Source organism: Brassica napus, chromosome A10 (genome assembly GCF_020379485.1).
Source record: "Brassica napus cultivar Da-Ae chromosome A10, Da-Ae, whole genome shotgun sequence".
NCBI classification, from domain to species: domain Eukaryota; kingdom Viridiplantae; phylum Streptophyta; class Magnoliopsida; order Brassicales; family Brassicaceae; genus Brassica; species Brassica napus.
In genome coordinates this window covers 4,378,029-4,396,430 of record NC_063443.1, presented here as the reverse complement: position 1 = coordinate 4,396,430, position 18,402 = coordinate 4,378,029, and the positions used below count along the sequence as shown (strand labels likewise).

The following is an 18,402-nucleotide window of genomic DNA, read 5'->3' as shown; positions in this document are numbered from 1 at the left end:
TTATAAATACGTGGATACAGCAAGTAAAGAAACATAAAAAGACCATATATATAAAGCCACAAAAGACAGAGTTCATACAAGGATCAAACGAACAAGATCACAAAAGACTCATACGAAGATCAGACCAGCAAGATCACAAAAGATGACTAATCCTAAACTCCATAGTAGTTCCAGCAAGATCACAAATAAGACTAATCCTAAATTCCATACTAGTCATCATCGCGTTTTATCTTAGTCCTAAGCTCCAAAAACCTAATCTTAGCTTCATTTGTCTTCATTGTTACAAAGACTCTTCGGTTCCCTTCATTATCTATGAGAATTTCTATTGCTGCTTCATATAGTGGAGACCACTCTCTCACTTCAGGCAAAGCATACAGTATCTCCAAGTTCATCATCATAATCTCCATCTTCATCTTGCAATATCCATCTTTCAAGCATCTACAAAACAATGTATAAGATTATTATCAACACCAAACAATATGTAGAGATCAATGAAAGCAATACAAGACACAACCTGTTATTGCACAAGACAAATAATTATACAATACACAAGACACAATATAAATGACCAAGTAACCAAGCAACAACATGTTTTACACACACGGCAAGTATATATATATATATATATATATATATATAAAACCATCATCAGAAACACGACCTGTAATAAAATCATCCTAAGACCAACCTGTTTTACACATTTATAAATACGTGGATACAGCAAGTAAAGAAACATAAAAAGACCATATATATATAAAGCCACCAAAGGCAGAGTTCATACAAGGATCAAACCAACAAGATCACAAAAGACTCATACAAATATCAGACCAGCAAGATCACAAAATATGACTAATCCTAAACTCCATAGTAGTTCCAGCAAGATCACAAAGAATACTAGTCCTAAGCTCCATACTAGTTCCATCAAGATCACAAAATAAGACTAATCCTAAATTCCATACTGGTCATCATCGCGTTTTATCTTAGTCCTAAGCTCCAAAAACCTAATCTTAGCTTCATCTGTCTTCATTGTTACAAAGACTCTTCGGTTCCCTTCATTATCTATGAGAATTTCTATTGCTGCTTCATATAGTGGAGACCACTCTCTCACTTCAGGCAAAGCATACAGTATCTCCACCACATTCTAAATACTAAAAGCTTCTTGACGCTCCAACATCTGTTCCGCTATCTTGTTCTTCACCTCAAGAGCTTCAGTCCGTTTCACACACGCTTCTACAACCATGTCTTTCTCCTTACGCCTTCCAGAATGAGTCTGAGTCGCTGGCTGAGTTTGGCGTGGGGCTTGTGGCTGTGTTTATGTCTCCAATGTTTGAGTTTCTGCTGCTGGCTGAGAATCAGCTTCATCATCACCATCATCTTCAGCCACTCTAGAGTTCAAACTGGCTTCTCCATGTTGAGCGCTCCATCCTTCAGGTCCAATTACTACTACACCACCAAATTCCGCTTCAAACATATCCATGTTACTAATCTCTTTGCATACGGATCTTCTAATACCATGACACTCCTATATAGCAAAAAAGAAAAAGCAAGTTAGTGATAGCAATGTCATTAACAGAGAAAAAAAGATGTAATATAACATGCTTATCATCATTATGCTGTATAGTGAAATGTGAAACTGAAGAGAGAATAATGTGAAACTGACCCTTTCGCGTTCACTCCACCAATCATCTGACATGTTAATCCTTCCCATGTCATCAAACCCAAGCCCTGTCCTGTTTTGAGCCAGCGTCTTAATCTTGATGTATTTCTTCCTACTGGTGTCGTACTTGCTCTTGTAGGGCCTCCAATCAGGAAAATTATTCTTAAACCGCTGTTCAAACGCCTCCATAATGTTTGCTTTCCCCACTTTATTCATTGATGTACCAACCTTATTTCCTTTTCTTCTCTCTTCCGCATAGAGTTCGAAAAAATACCTAGTTTCCTCAGGTTTCCAAGTCTAAAGCAAAACACATACAGCAAGTTCCATTTATAAACTCATAAACTCAAGTTCCATACAACCTAAACACAGTTCTATACACATAAACTCAAGTTACATACAACCTAAAGACATTTCTATACACTAACTCAAGTTCCATACACCTAAAGACATTTCTATACACAAATGCAAACAAGAAAGGGTCTGAGCTTACATCTATTGCCATCGAGAGAGTGAACTTGGAGAGGGCTTGAGCTTGCGAGCCTGAGACCTGCAAAAAAAAAAGCAGAAAGAATAAGCAATGAGAACATGAAGTTATCATCTATGCTATCATCTTGTTTATGAATTATATACAAGCAACAACAACAGGTAGACAAAGGTTTAAACTTGGAGATAGGATAATGAGCCCCATGTGTTGTGACAAAAGAGTAGCCAGTAGAATTAGCTAACTTTACAGTCTCTGAAACAAAGCAATGGAAAAATAAGTATAGCAACAGCAACAAACCCATCAAATAAAATTCATCAACGATGTTTGAAATCCATCAAAAATCGAACATCACACATCACACACGAATGAAGCAAGACATTGGTTCAAAACGAGACATATAGCAACAGCAACAAACCCATCATGAATAATATCAAAGCCACTTGCGTTGTTGATAACTTACCAGAAACAGAGTGAGCTTGGGAGAGCTTGAGTGAGAGAAGCTTCGTGAATTGGTGATGAAGACTTGAAACGATGAGAGACGAAGCTTGAGAAGAAGCTTGAGACAAGGCTTACCTGCAAACACCAAACAAGAGAAACCCATCAAACATCTGAATAGCAAAACCCAACAAAGACATGAGCTTTGTGTAAGAGGAACTCACGAACCCACACATGAACAAAACTGAACACTACGATTGATTGGCTGAGACTACAAAGCCCATCAAACACCATACCTGAAGACTTGAGAAAGAGGCTGAGACAAGAGAGATGGAGAGAGCCTGAGATCGATGAAGACGATAGAGAGAGAGCTCGAGTGAGAGAAGCTTCGCCGTGATAAGCATCGTCGGATAAGAGAGATCTCAAGGTCTGCGTCGGAGATGGAGATGAGAGAGCTCGAAGGTTGGAGATGAAGATGAGAGAGCTCGAAGGTCGTAGATGGAGATGGAGATGAGAGGCTGAGACGAAAGAGAGAAAAGCTGCGTCTTTGGAGTAATTAGGATTAGGTTTTATTGTAAATAATAAAATATGGTAAGGGCAAATGTGTAAAATAAACATCAGACGCAGAGTTTTAATCGTAGACGTAGATTTTTTCGGCGATCGATGCGAGGACGCAGCGTCTAGACGCAGTACCGGCGTCAATGAAACGAACAAGAGTTTATTAAAAAAAATTGACGCAGACGCAGCCGCATGTAGCTGCGTCAACCAAATGAACAGCACTTATATTAGAAGTTTGTCCCTTGCCAATGCACCATTTTTTTCTTCCATAATTATCCTACACTCCTTCTAAACCTTATCTCATAGTTTACCGTTTTGTCTCGGCGGTTTAATTTAAATTTTAAAATAATAAATAATATGTGTCAGTAAAATAACCCACACCCTCAAACTCTCTGTAAAATAGCACCTAAAATTCTAGGTTTCTCATATAAATGAGTTCTTCTTCTTTCTTCTCTCATTCACTTTCTACCTTTTTTTTTCTTTCCATTACTAAATTTTGAATTGCATCAAAAACAATATAAAGTTACAGATAGTTTTTTTGCTCATGGTTTCAATGAATATTTTTTTCGTTCATGGTGTCAACAAATAAGGCAAAGCTTGATCTATACCTCATACGGTAAGATCAGATTTAGTTAGTATCATAGTTTCTGATAATCATCTTTTAACCCCTTTAGCTCTCTCTATTTTCCTTTTCGTTTCTTTTGTTTTTTGTTTTTTTTTTCAAATCTGAAGATCTTTATAATCCAAAGAAATGGAGAAAGATGTCATCTCAAGTTTGTTTGAAATCTTTTATACACTGTTTTTCATTTTGATCTAAACAAGGTGAAAATATTTTTTTACCAAGCTGTATTTGAACTATATTTTTTTGTTCCATTGAATTTATTTTCTTTTTTTTATTTTTTGTTTGAAAGATTTAATCTTTGATGATTATTTTTTTTGTTGAGTTATGGCCATTTTCTCTATTAGAATACATCAAAATCGTGTGAAAGTCTGAGCTATGTTTGGCAGCTAAACGGAAAGATACGCCAGGCCTAAAGTCAGAGCCATTGTTGAAGTTTCTTCCTAAAATAGAGAAGCTGTTAAGCATTACGCTGAAGACAGAGAGGAGGCTAGTGAGTTCGTGATGTTATTTTTTGTTATAGATAACATTTATGCTAGCAAACATTTTACTTGCTACCTGTTACAAAATATGTGTAGTTAGTAAATATATGGTTGGTTAGATGAAACATGACTTGTTAGGTGCTACATTTTGTTTGGTACATGATTTATTAGCTGATACATTAATTATTACCCAATTCGTGTTGACATAGTAGATACATTGTTTCTATATTGCATGTTATTGATTCTGATAAAATTCTACACATAACTATGATCAGCTAACAAAATATGTAGTATAGTTTATCAGGTGATACATGGTTTGGTAGCTGATATATGATAAGTTACCTGATAAACGTTGTCGTGGATTGATACATTGTTTAATATATATATACACTTTTTTACAACAACATTTAGAACTACTGAACTGATCCAACCGATTCAGCAAGCCAAACCGGTGGGATAGAATCGATATAAAGCATAGCTAAAGGAGAACTCCTCGCACCAAATGCAAGTTTATCTTCCAAAGTGTTTTGTGCTCTTGGAATATGTCTAATCCAAAAGTCGGGGAAGAAAGTCTTACTGCGGCTGAATTCTTCCATGTGTGTAGAGAAAGCTGGTCATTCTTCAGGTGTCGACACCATCTTCACCAGTTGAATACATTGTTTAATACAAAAGAATGAATATTCACTATTATGTAGTATAATACTTTATTTACTAACTGAAAACGAAAAATATCCAACAATTTTATCAATGTGTATTATTGTTTTAACATACTACATGTTTTAATATATTGTTGTATCATCTAAGAGAGTATATATTAAAAATATATTGATTAACAAACCATCTATTAAACAAAATATCAATTAACAAAACATGTATCAACTAAGAAATTATGTATTTACAACAAATAAGGGTATTTCATATATAAGTGCAGTTTATAACAAACAAGTTAACCACTAACAATTAGTTGAACACTTAAATAAAAACTTAGAACGAAGTGTAAATATCGAGTTCTTGAGATCTTGCAATCAATTGTAATCCCCATTGTTAATCATATCATCAACTAATGTATATTGTTATTTTGTCTAATAAAGTATTTTTATATCATATATTCTAAAATATTGTTACTTTATTTAGCATTTTAAAAATTAAAAAGTCAAAATAAATATTGTGTAGCAATAATATGTACTAGGGGTGGGCGTTCGGGTATCGGATCGGGTATTTTGGATTTTCGGGTATTTCGGTATAGAGGTGTAGAACCCGTTCGGGTATTTCTGTACTTCGGGTCGGGTTCGGGTATTTTTAGTTCGGTTTCGGTTATTTCGGATCGGGTTCGGATATTTAGATTTTGAAGAAAAAAAAATGAAAATTTTCATTTCTCAAATTTCTTGTATTTAAATATATAACTTTCACTTAACTATTTTTTTTATTTTTAATAGATTGAATGGTTAATAGATTTGGACATAACATTTTCAAACTAAAAAGACATTAATTTGGTTATTGTTTTTAAATTTTGGATGTAACTTTTTGTTAATTGTTGAAATAAAAAGTTTGACATGCATTCTAAGTGAATAGCAAATCATCTTCAACGTAATTGTATGTATATCATATGAATTTAAAGTATGTGTAGTATCAATATAAATATTTTATATAAAATGAAAGATGTAAACTAGAAATATAAGGTTAATTATACATATGTTCGGTTATCTTCGGATATCCATTCGGGTTCGGGTATTACCCGTTCAGGTTCGGATATCCAATCTCTCCTAATTCAATACTCGTTTGGATATTTTGCTACTTCGGTTCGGATTTCGGTTCGGGTTTTTCGGATCGGGTTCGGGTGCCACTTCGGATTTCGGATAAAGTGCACACCCCTAATATGTACATTATTATTTAGTTTATTTAGTTAAGAAGTTATGGCTTCGAATGGTAACAGTGAATTGAGCGGTGCAGGACAAGCGGTTTAACTGTGGTGCGGTTTTAACAGTTATAAAAACGTATAGATATATGGTATATGTAGAGATTTTTGTTACTATTGACTGCGGTGCGGTGCGGGACGGATGTTACCATTCGAAGCCATAGAAATGAGTTCTTGCATTGGAAAGTGTGCTTGGTGACAGAAATCTGGTGGACAAAAAGTGGTATTTGTACAGATGTTCAAACACCTGCTATCCTACACTTATATATGCTAAATCTCTAAAGTGACAATAAGAATGATATTTTTGTCTACTCAGTAACAAAATACTACAGTAAATTGCATTTTTATCATATCAAGTCTACTTTTCTAATTTTGGCTCCAAACGTGGGTAGATAACAAAATCTCTCAATTGATAGCTAGAAATTATTATGCTATAAAATGTTAACAAATTAAGTATATGAAAAAATTAATATCTATAGCCAGGGAACACCTCTTTTTCCAATGCCCTTACAGCGCATCTGTCTGGCAACACTGTACCAGTCGAGCAAACCTCCAACTTCCCATGTCCTTTGAAGCGGTTGTGGAGTGGCTTGCTCGTCCTTAATCCGATATACAACACTTATCTTCAGACTCATTTATCAAGCATCCACGTACTCTATTTGTAAAGAACGGAATGGAATGCGAGACTTCACGCATCCATAGCCAGGCCTCTTGGTGTTATCATCTCTGATATTAAAGATACCATCAAGCCGAGACTCGACCCGCTTTCGAGAGCATTTCGACACGACCCATCCTCCTCTCACTCCATCACTCCTCTTTTTGGCACTTGGTTCTCTATGACTCTATCTTTTAACAAGTGTTGTTTCTTTTAGGTTTCGTTATGTCTAGGCTTTAGGATAGCTGTCTTTTGTAAGCCGGTTGGACCTTTTGGTTTATCTAATAAAAATGAGTACTTATAAAAAAACATAATATCCAATTAATCAAATTAATAATTTTTAATATATCACAAATAATCGATACAATATATTTAAATATACTACTGTGCACCAATATTAAAAAATTCTCTAGGATAGCCTTTTTGAAACACAAAATCAGTCATCAATGAAAAAATGACCAAAACAAGTTTTGTTAAAAAGTAAAAATACATTTATGCCATATGATTTACTAATCTAGACTTAGAGTTTAGAGTTAAGAAGTAGAGTTTTAAGGATGAATTTTCAATTTTTTAAAAAAAAAATAAAATAAAAAGGAACTATTTTGGTCATTTTTCTTATTGAAAGCTATTTTTGTGTTAAAAACTTAAAAAATAATATTTGAGAGAATTGCCCATATAACTTCTAATATTAGTTTTAAACTTTTAATATATTTTTATATATTTATTATATTACTACACCCTCCGTTTTTTTATATATGACGCTTTAGGATTGTGCACATAGATTAAGAAACATTTAATTTTTAAACAAAAACATTATTAATTATTTAGCTAACCATAATTTAACCAATAATAAAATAAAAACTATAATATCATTGGTCTTCTAGCATTAATTAGTAATAAATTTTACATAAAAATTGAAAACGTCAAATAATTTGGAACAAAAAAATTCCTCTAAAACGTCATATATAAAAAACGGAGGGAGTACTAATTTTAGAGATTTTTATATAACATAAAACTTTATTCTATATTTTTTTCTCTTCATGATATTGAATTTTAAAATAGAATTGAAATTACAAAATGGAAACATAACATATTTTTAAAGAAGTTATTTTTATTTTGGAAACCAAATTATATCGAAAGTTTCCGTATTCCAGTCAGTACCTATTAACCGGCTGTCCAACAAACAGAGAATAACCGAACCGAATGATTCGGTACGGTTCGGTTAGGGCTTTTCTTCCTCCTATCCATCGCAGAGGTTTAACAGAGAAGAAGCAAAAAGATCATTTGAGAGATAAAGAGGAGGAGAAGAAGAAGAAGCTTAGACGAAACCTTAATGGCGGGAATGGCGATTCTCCGTCTTCCATATGCTTCAATTGGCGCCTCCGCCTTTTCCCCTCTTTCAATTCTCTTCCGCTCACCGAGAACCGCCGCAGTTTCCTTCTGCTCGGCGTCGGAGTTCGTGCCCAAGGATGATTCGAAACGCGTAATCGTTTCTACTTTTCGATAAGGGTTTTAGTGTTTTCCAAATCGTGAGTATAAGTTAACATCTCTGCAGAGTCCTCTCAAGCCTGGGCTTTACCTCGTCGGAACTCCCATCGGTAACCTCGAAGATATCACTTTACGGTACTACGATCCTTCTTCTAATGAATCATATCAATCAATTGTTTAATTGCAATTTTTTTTTGTGTGTGTAGTGCTATTCGTGTATTGAGATCTGCTAATGTGATACTCTCTGAGGATACGAGACACTCTGGGAAGTTGCTTCAGTACTACAATATCAAAGCTCACCTTGTAAGTTTGCAAGTGTTTTAGTAGTAGTCTTGCTCTCCATTTCTTTGTTTTTTTTTTATCATGTGATGTTTTGAATTTATGAGGTTTAGGTTTTTAGCTCAGTTATCACAAGTTCAACGAGGCACAAAGAGAACAAGCTGTGTTGAATCGATTGAAACAGGGAGAGATTGTCGCCCTTATCAGCGACGCGGGCACCCCCGGAATCAGTGATCCTGGTTCCCAACTTGTGAGTTGCTAATTCTTCATTTTTATCTGAAAATGTTCTCTAGTACTTCACCTTTGTGTAACGTTTCATAATCAATACTATCTCCTTCCTTAGGCTAAAATGTGTGCGAAAGAGAATATAGATGTCATTCCAATCCCTGGGGCTTGTGCTGTAGTTGCTGCTCTTTCTGCCTCTGGTTTGGATACTGACGAGTTCACCTTCGGTAACTTCCCCCCCCCCCCCCCCCCCCTCATATACTTTCTTCCTTTCTGTCCTCTAGGTATCTAAGCAACTTAATTCTTGCAGTTGGATTTCTTCCTAAGCATTCTGGAACAAGGAAGGAGAGGCTGGTTGTTTCATCAAACGAGACAAGAACACAAATCTTTTATGTTCCCCCTCACAAGTTGTCACAGTTTCTTGATGAAACCACCCCTTACTTTGGTGAATCAAGGTTTTTAATTGATATCCATGCTAAGGAAATGAAGCTATATCTTTATATCGTAATGCCTGTGATTTATGTGGTGCAGGCGTTGTGTAATAGCTCGAGAGATTACAAAGCTGCATGAAGAGGTAAAATCATTTTAACACTTGTATATCTCTTACATGTTTACATACATAAAACAGTTTATGATAGATATTTGATGAGCCTGCTATAGTTTTGGAGGGGTTCGCTAGGGGAGGCCAAGCAAGAGTTTCTGATTCGTCAACCAAAAGGAGAAATCACGCTTTTGATTGAAGGGAAGGAAGAAACCAAAGCTGAGAATCCAACAGAATCTCAACTTGAACAAGAGTTAGCAGTGTTGATCTCTGATGGACATAGCCTATCCACAGTAACCATTTCCCCCCTTCTTAAGCTGAATACATTACATTACACATAGGATTAGATTATAGACATGTTTTCAGTTCTTGAAGATGGATATGTAACTTAATGATTCTGTATTCAATATTAAACTTTTGCAGGCGGTGAAAACGGTGGCAGAAAGAACATCGATGAGAAAGAAAGAGGTATATTCGCTCGCTTTGAAGAAATTCGGAAAGCCGATTCAGGTAGAAGATGAAGCTGCTGAGTAGATGAGAGGCCATTGCCATTTTCAAGCTTTTGCTTTAAAATTAAACTCATCAATGTCGTGTTGTACAACCATTGCGTTGGATAGGTTTTAGGTAATGATCTTGAATTCTCGAAGCGATTGAACTTTGGATGATGGGCTTTTAGTAAGGGTTATTTCCTGTTGACTGTTTTAGTATATTTACTTGTCGGGTTTTGGTGCTCAAGAGTAATTAAACTGTTTTCTAAATATCAATGTAGTTTCCAACATTTTATTGAAAAGAATAATTATTGATACTTTGAAGCTCCAAATGATAACAGTAGATTGAGCGGTGCAGAACAAGCGGTTTGACTGCGGTGCGGTTTTGACAGTTATAAAAACATATAGATATATGGTATATGTAGAGATTTTTGTTACTGTTAACTGCGGTGCGGTGCGGGATGGATGTTACCATTCGGAGCCTGAATAGTTTAATTCCGGAGGAAAGAAAAATGACTAAAATGTTTCGTGTGTATTTTATTTTCGTAAACACCCAAAAGGTGCACAAACAAAATCTCCACGCGCTCTTTAAAAAGGTAAAAGCGTTGAACGCGTGACTTCGCGTAGTAAATGCGCAAATAAAAATATTTTAAGAAAAAAACAGAAGACACGTAATTTGGCTAATGTCGTTTCTTCTGGATCGGATCAGACATGCACCGACGTAAACGGAACGGAGATCTAGCGGCGTCTTCGTTAGTATCAAAATTTTCAAGGCAGTGAGCCAGTGACAAACGGCGCTTAAACGGTATCTCACTCCTCGTTATTAACAAGCTAATCAAAGTCCTACTGTCAATGCAATGCGCATCTTTTTATTCTATTGATTATCTTTATAATCATGATTAATCCATGATCATTTTCATCAATGATAAATTTTTAACTAATCAGTCTTAACAATTTGCAAAACTAATAAATGATCATAACATATGTATATTTATTTTCAAATTTGATCATAGTGGCTAATTTAATAGTTTGGCAACGTTTGTACTAAACATGAAGTTTTTTATGCTACATTTACTATGATCTTATGAGTTATAACTTCATTCATGTGTGATTTTTGATTAAGATCATTTTCAAAACTTATTTAAATAAATTATTGTATAAATATTTAAATTATTATATAATAAAAATAGATATTTATACATTTTCTCTATATTTATATCTGAATAAAATTTATATATATATATTTCATATTTTACTAAAAACCCCCTTTAAAATATTTAATTGGTTTCATAATTATTATTAACGTCATCAAGGCTTCATACTAAATTCTGTAATAATTTAATACTAGGTGTTTTGTCCGCACATGCGGGCATAAACTTCTTATGAATATCTATTAGTTTATGTTTTATTAATCTAAAACCAACATAATAAGTTGTTATTTATGGTTTTAAATAGTTAAATCAAACATCAAAGTATTTATATATGTCAAATATTTTATTTATCAAAATATATACTTACTAGTGTGTTAATTTTTTTTTAAAACACTCATATCTTAGAAATAGTTTAGAAAATATCTTTATATAATTTTTTTGCTTGACTAATATTTAATTATCAATTTTTTTTCCTTAACTTTTTTTAACTTTTATAATAAAATATTATTTTCAGATAACAACACAATATATATAAGAATAATCTTATTTTTTATAATTATATTATTTTATAATCAATTATTTAATGTAACATATAACATATAAACTTTATACTATGAAAATAAAATTCATTTTTAATTATATATAAAATTCAGTAAAGATATTGTTTAAAATTCGTTTTTAATATAACATAGAAATTTAATATCATTAACATTTGTTTTTAATTGTATACAAGATTCATTAAGGATAATTTTAAATTAATATATTAATGACTCAGCTAATAACAAATAATAAATCAATGATTTAGCTAAAACCTAATATTTAAAAAATATCTTTATATAATTTTTTTGCTTGACTAATATTTAATTATCAATTTTTTTTATCTTAACTTTTTTTAACTTTTATAATAAAATATTATTTTCAGATAACAACACAATATATATAAGAATAATCTTATTTTTATAGTTCTATTATATTATTTTATAATCAATTATTTAATGTAACATATAACATATAAACTTTATACTATAAAAATAAAATTCATTTTTCATTATATATAAAATTCAGTAAAGATACTGTTTAAAATTCGTTTTTAATATAACATAGAAATTTAATATTATTAACATTTGTTTTTAGTTATATACAAGATTCATTAAGGATGATTTTAAATTAGTATATTAATGACTCAGCTAATAACAAATAATAAATTAATGATTTAGCTAAAACCTAATAAAAATATGACAAGTAAGAAAAATTACCTAAAATCATGGTAAACATGACAAATAAGCAAAATCACTTCATAAATAATAGTATAGATAAGATTTTTCCAATTAAATCTTTAATCTTTGATCTCTAACCGATAAGATTTGTCAATATAGAATTTTGTACTACATAGTTAAAAGTATGCTATCAATATAAAAAATCAGTCTGCTCATGCTATTTTGAAAGTGTAGTCCGTTTGTGTTATTAAATATAATTGTCCATTTAATTTTATATTTTAATAATAAGAGTATATATAGAACTAGAAATGTAATCATGGTTATTTTTATATAGACCAAGTTCATATATTATTCACTAATATAGTTATTTTTGTACCATTTCTATCTTGTGCAGTTTTGAAAATGCAAAAGGTTCTGTACAATTTTATGTTATCAACATCAGTAACAAATGAATGATTGACAGAATATTCCATGTAAGTATATTTATTTTGTGTCAATTTATTATCATATATAGTGGTAGGTTTAAATGTTAGTAACGTTATGTATGAAAGATTATAAGAAATTTTCTAACACTGAAAAATCATTGCAAATAAAGCAAAAGTTAGGAGTAATATAATAATTAAAAAAAATCTAAATTACCAATAAACAACATAAAGAACCTCAACAAATAGAGATAATGGAGAAAAAATACATGTCTAAAAGCACAGAAACACGATGTACTGTATTTTTTTGTTTAATAATTTAAATGAATCAGATGTTTTATGAATTAGACGTATTATAAGTTATTGAGTCAAAAATTTAAATCATACAAGTAACTTAATTAACATACTTGTAGGCCAAAAATCTAAAAATACAAGTATGCCATTAATGAAATATCTAAGGTTAATGTTAAATGGAGTGAGATATCCTCAAGATATCACAGAGAGACAAGGTTATTTTTAATTAGTGTACAAGTTTAAATAAGAAAGATGTCACTAAAAATTTGAAATAATAAATTAAATTAATGCATGCGAACTATAAAATTATTATATTAAAAAATATCATATTAGCCAATTAGTAATACGGTACAAATATTTATGTATATAAAAGCGAACACAAAAACTCGCAAGGTTACACGAGAAGTGTCTAGTTTGTTTTAGTTTTCAAATAATTTATCGAATAGCTACATATTTCATAATCAATATAGAATTTGATCATGAGAATTATATACTTAGATAACACAGAATATATATATATATATATATATATGAGAAAATATAATTTCAGAATTGGTTAAATAATATAAGTAAATAAATATATATATATTAAAGATGATAATATATATATATATATATATAAATGTAATAACAAAAATAAATAATATGATGAATTAGTTGTTTAAGAGCATAGATTCGTTCCTTTGCTTCTAATTTGTATTTTAGTGTAGATAGAGTTTTGCTTCATTGCTTTGCTTTGGTATTAGAGCATTTCCAACAAAAAATTTTATTTTGATGATAAGTGATCTTTAAAATGAAGGTTTGAGGAAAAACTGCTCCAACAAAAAGACTCAAGTATATGTTTTTGAATATTACATTTTATTTCTCAGTTTTAATAATATTTAAATATAAGCACTAAACTTTTATAAGTAAATAACGAATACGCACTAAAAATACAAAATACAATATTTTAACTCATAAATGGATATTTTGTTTTCACCAAATAAGCAAATCTCTAATTTCTTTAAAAAATAATATATCAACTAGAGAACAAAATTAAAAATGGTTCAATTACTTATACATAATATCTCTATTTTACATAATATTATTTTATATTAATAATTTAGTTTTAATTTTAACATATTTATATGTTTTATGTGCTAATAGTAATATATATGTACAATATTTAAGTGAAATATAATTATAAGATTAAAGTGATATAAAAAATATTAGTAGAATTATATGTAGATTGCATAATTATATGACTCAAATGAAAAGTAAATAGTATTTTGAAGTTTTGATTAATAGTAAAATCTCAAATTTAAAGTTTCACAGTTAGTGTCCTCAAAATTTAAGAGTTTGAATGTTTGTTGAAGAGCCAAAAACTTTAAAATTTAAGAATTTGAATGCTTGTTGGCTTTTAGCTCATCTTAGTTTTGGGTGAGAGAAAAGATTTGAGTATAAGACTCAATTTTTTCTTAATTAACAAAAATAAATGGTGTAAAGAAACTAAAAAAAAAAACTAAACAACATTATAAATTAGATACTTACATGAAAGAAACAGATTGAAATTTCGTTATATGTAGCTGATATATAGTGACACTGACACAGTGACACCAATCTTCTTAAAGAAAAACAAGAGGTGGCAGAAGTCACAAAATCGTCCGTCCAGATTTGTTTATCGGCAAAAGGTTATCAGAAAATGATGGGCACATGTTCAAATTCCTCGTGGAAGCTAAGTTTTAATCATATCGGATCGAAATGGAGTGAAACCAAAGTATGTAGACATGAACCAAGCACACTTCCCTCCACTACTCGAAACAAAATCAGAAAACATAGATTTTTTGTCAACCAGAAAACATAGATTAATATTTATATTCGTCCTAAATTATATAATAGTTTGAATAATACAAGGGATAATATACAATGATTTAGAAGAAATGGATGTAAATCTGGATCATAATCACATGCGATGGAGCCACCATGTTTCTTCTTATCCTTGTCGTTTACGCACATGTTCTATGGTCCAGTTCCTGTTACGCTCCTATAAATTATAATTTTAACATCATACCTAATTCATTATCTCATCAACTTAAAAATTAGTCGGTGTGCATGGGTATTGTTTTTAGTGTAAGTTCAAACATGAACTTGTATGAACAAGAAAACACTTTTCTGATATAAGAGAACCGTAGGTATTAACCATTATTAAAAAATATATATATATATAAATTTCTAAATAGTATGGTTAATAGTGGTTCGAAATATTATTAATTAAGTTGGTATGGTATATAATGATTCCAAGATATAGTTATTAAAATTATGTAGTAAACAAATGTAGTTGGTATAGTTGTTAAAGATATTTTTCCCAGGAAAACATAAAAATGTCATTAGCATTGGGTCCCCTACCTAATGATATGTGTTGGATATTTTTTTGATAAGGGTATGTGTTGGATATGCCAGCTATCATTAACTATATAGTTCCCTTTTTGTTTAGTTAATCAAATTGGTATGGTTCACTTTCCTTTGGTAAGAAAGAAATAAAAAGAAAGGCTAATGCCATTCATTCACTACCGTACATGTATAGTTTCTAGATCAGCCTAACCATCGACTGAATTCTGACAACGATATTGGTCTGAGAAACTTTAATTTGTTTGCATGTTCTTTTCACATTAAATGACCCTTAACTTTAAGTGCTGTAATATAATACTCCTTATGTATAGTAAATATTAAACTGGAATGAATATCTGATGTGACGTTGATCTGCTTTTTGCTTACGGCCTTCGATCGTTCCATGTGGAGCCGCTAATTCACAGCTTTAAACTTTTGTTCCTTGTTGCTTTTCTTTTAAAAATCCAATTAACAAAACAACTATCTCTTTTTTTCTCTCGTTTCTAATCTGAATTGTGATATATATAATGGTAACAACAATAGTTGACAAAAAAAATTTGTTACCATTTTTTGTCAACTATTGTTGTTATCATTATATCATAATTCATATTTTTTGTGTTTAAAACAAAATCTGAATTAAATATAATGGTAACAACAGTAGTTGACAAAAGATAGTAACAAAAAAAAAACACCACTCCAATACTCCATTATATTACGCAATTCAGTAAAACAAAGCAAAGAATAAGTCTTTAAACTATTCGTTAAATATTTTATAACTTTTTTTGGGCATACAAAATAGAAAACGATAGAAAACGACAGATATAAAATGAAATACAGCGACAAAATAATGTATTATAATGAAAACTAGAGCTTGATTGCATGTTTGTTTTTATTTTTTTATAAATAAAAAGTTATTTATATAAGTGATAATCTATATTTTAAATTTTATATGTTTAAATAATTGTTTAATATGACATTTCTAAACATAATAATTCATAGTTTATATTGAGTAAATTCATTTTATCTTATAAACCATCAATTATATCATCCAAATTGCTTGAATATGACTCGTATTTCTGCACAAATCAATTTTTATTTTTATGGATCAAAATTTTATGATAGTGTATAATTAAGTTATTGTATATACTTTTTAAAATATTGGTGCTATATATTTTCTACTTTTCAACATTTATCATACTGAATTTACATTGGACTGTTATTTATATGAAAATATATGTAACATAATATATTTATATATTAGTCTAGAGATCATATAAATGATTCTTCTTATGTGACTTTTATTTTAGTTATTACTTATAAATAATAAAAATATATTATATAGCTTGTAAAGCAATATTGATCATTAACTATTTAAAGCTAGGTAGAATTAATAAGAAAAAATCCAAAAAGATAGGTTAATTAATTTGGAATTAATTATTATGTATATATGGAATTAGTAAAATACTTACCATATAATTTATGTATTTAATTATGAAATATATACATGAAATTTTGTTTTCCAAACACACACACACATATATATATAAAATAAAATAGGAAAATACAAATAATACTAACAGTTAGGTTTATTAATTATTGTTTCCATAATTTTTAGTTAAAATTTTATTTTGGAAATACATTAATTAAAGAGGAAAAAACAAAAAATCCTAAAAAATAGGTTAACTAATAACTTCAGTGGCATGCCAATGTAAATAAGTTGAAAAATGAAGGGATATTTTATTTTGTACTTCTCTTTTAAAACCATGAAAAAATACGAACACATTCTTATTTGAAACGCGTCTTTCTATTCCATACTTTATCGAATCTCCTCTAACATACAAAATTGAAGCTTAACAGAAAAATACCAAAACCTACTAAAATAAACATATATACTATAGAAACTCTATAAATTATTACTTAATATAATAATGAATTTATCTGATCTTCAGTTGGGATAGTGTACAATAACTAGATAATAAATTTTAAAAAAATTTATCCTATTAAAATCATAAATTAATAATTGTTATATATAAAACTAGTATAAAGTTAATATAAATATAAACAAAATATGTTTTGGAAGGTCTTTCTTTTAAAAGGAAATTTTATGTTTCGGTATTTTTGTGTTGTCTTGTCTAATTACATATAAAACACATTTCTGTTCTATTAAATGCAATTTTGATATTTAATAATTTATCAAATAATTTAATAAAAAGAGACAAAAATTCAAATCTATAAAATCTAGGGCCCTAAAATCTAATTGTATATATTGGGAAATCAAATTTTATTCTTTAAAAGTTAAAAATATATTCTATAAATATAAATGTAAAAAGGAATTTTTATTAAATTAATAATGCTATAAATTAATAAATTATCATACTCATAATATTATTAATTTATACAGTTTCTATTGTATATTACATATTTTTGTATATAATCGAAGTCTGCCAGAAATAGCTTTAATGACAGAAAAAAAATGCCACGCTGCATTAAGGCTTCTATATAAATCATGACCACTGGGCACAACCAATTGGGAAAATAAGGTCGGCATTCGAGTAATCTTTTGGTTCCATATCAATTTTTTAGATATTGGTTTTTAGGTTTTGAAACGATCTCATTCGACAATTTAATGTCACATTTGTAACATATTGTTTTCAATTAATAAAGATGGTTTTGTAATGAGAAGAATTATCTGTTTTTGTAATATACCTAGAAGAAATACAAAGGCTTAAAGATAGTTTTCTTACGAGGAGGTGACCATTCTCTTGCTTGTAGGTGGTTGAGCTTGGGTACACGAGTATCCGCGTGTAAGAGCTGTTGGTCCTTTTTGGCGTCTTCCCCTCTTGGAGTTTCAAGATTCGATCTTGTGCCTTTCTCTCTCGTGTCTCTGGTTCCTGGTGACAGTTGTGTGGTTCGTAGTTATTGGCTATGTTTTCCCTTTGGTCTTGCGATTGTTCTGCCGAGCGTGTACCCTTTGGGTTTGTGGTTGTGACCTTTGCTGGTTTATGGTCTTCTCAAGTCTGTGGTTCTTGTGGTCAGCTCGAGCATCTCTAGGTTCTTCGTAATGGTCGTTTGATTATCGTCGCTGTAGAGTTTAATATCAGCTTCTTCGCTTACGTTAAGTACTG

At 30.4% G+C, this 18,402-nt stretch overlaps 2 protein-coding genes across 2 annotated transcripts; one reads left to right on the top strand and one right to left on the bottom strand.

The window, feature by feature from the left end:
• Positions 1 to 735: 735 nt before the first annotated feature.
• Positions 736 to 7,191, bottom strand: LOC111209357. The gene is made up of 5 exons (XM_022709193.2): positions 6,641 to 7,191; positions 2,602 to 2,714; positions 2,148 to 2,204; positions 1,661 to 1,954; positions 736 to 1,522 (listed from the first exon to the last, which is right to left on the bottom strand). Exons 1-5 carry the CDS (start codon positions 6,783 to 6,785, stop codon positions 1,313 to 1,315), a joined length of 819 nt encoding a protein of 272 aa, XP_022564914.1. The 5' UTR covers positions 6,786 to 7,191; the 3' UTR covers positions 736 to 1,312.
• An 859-nt stretch (positions 7,192 to 8,050) lies between these two features.
• On the top strand, positions 8,051 to 10,143 carry LOC111207239 (ribosomal RNA small subunit methyltransferase I-like). The gene is made up of 9 exons (XM_022705101.2): positions 8,051 to 8,288; positions 8,361 to 8,428; positions 8,500 to 8,596; positions 8,694 to 8,822; positions 8,916 to 9,024; positions 9,108 to 9,252; positions 9,329 to 9,371; positions 9,458 to 9,631; positions 9,762 to 10,143. Exons 1-9 carry the CDS (start codon positions 8,139 to 8,141, stop codon positions 9,870 to 9,872), a joined length of 1,026 nt encoding a protein of 341 aa, XP_022560822.2. The 5' UTR covers positions 8,051 to 8,138; the 3' UTR covers positions 9,873 to 10,143.
• The last annotated feature ends 8,259 nt before the right edge of the window (positions 10,144 to 18,402 follow it).

What these genes read in the sequence shown, in the direction of transcription:
- LOC111209357 (XM_022709193.2), bottom strand. Translation starts at nt 6,785, where the DNA reads ATGAGTCTGAAGATAAGTGTTGTATATCGGATTAAGGACGAGCAAGCC. An exon ending in TAAGGGCATTGGAAAAAGAG is followed by an intron (nt 2,715 to 6,640) that starts GTGTTCCCTGGC and finishes TGGTGTTTGCAG; the next exon opens with GTAAGCCTTGTCTCAAGCTT. An exon ending in CTCTCTCGATGGCAATAGAT is followed by an intron (nt 1,955 to 2,147) that starts GTAAGCTCAGAC and finishes GTTTTGCTTTAG; the next exon opens with ACTTGGAAACCTGAGGAAAC.
- LOC111207239 (XM_022705101.2), top strand. Translation starts at nt 8,139, where the DNA reads ATGGCGGGAATGGCGATTCTCCGTCTTCCATATGCTTCAATTGGCGCC. An exon ending in CTCGAAGATATCACTTTACG is followed by an intron (nt 8,429 to 8,499) that starts GTACTACGATCC and finishes TTGTGTGTGTAG; the next exon opens with TGCTATTCGTGTATTGAGAT. An exon ending in TTACAAAGCTGCATGAAGAG is followed by an intron (nt 9,372 to 9,457) that starts GTAAAATCATTT and finishes AGCCTGCTATAG; the next exon opens with TTTTGGAGGGGTTCGCTAGG.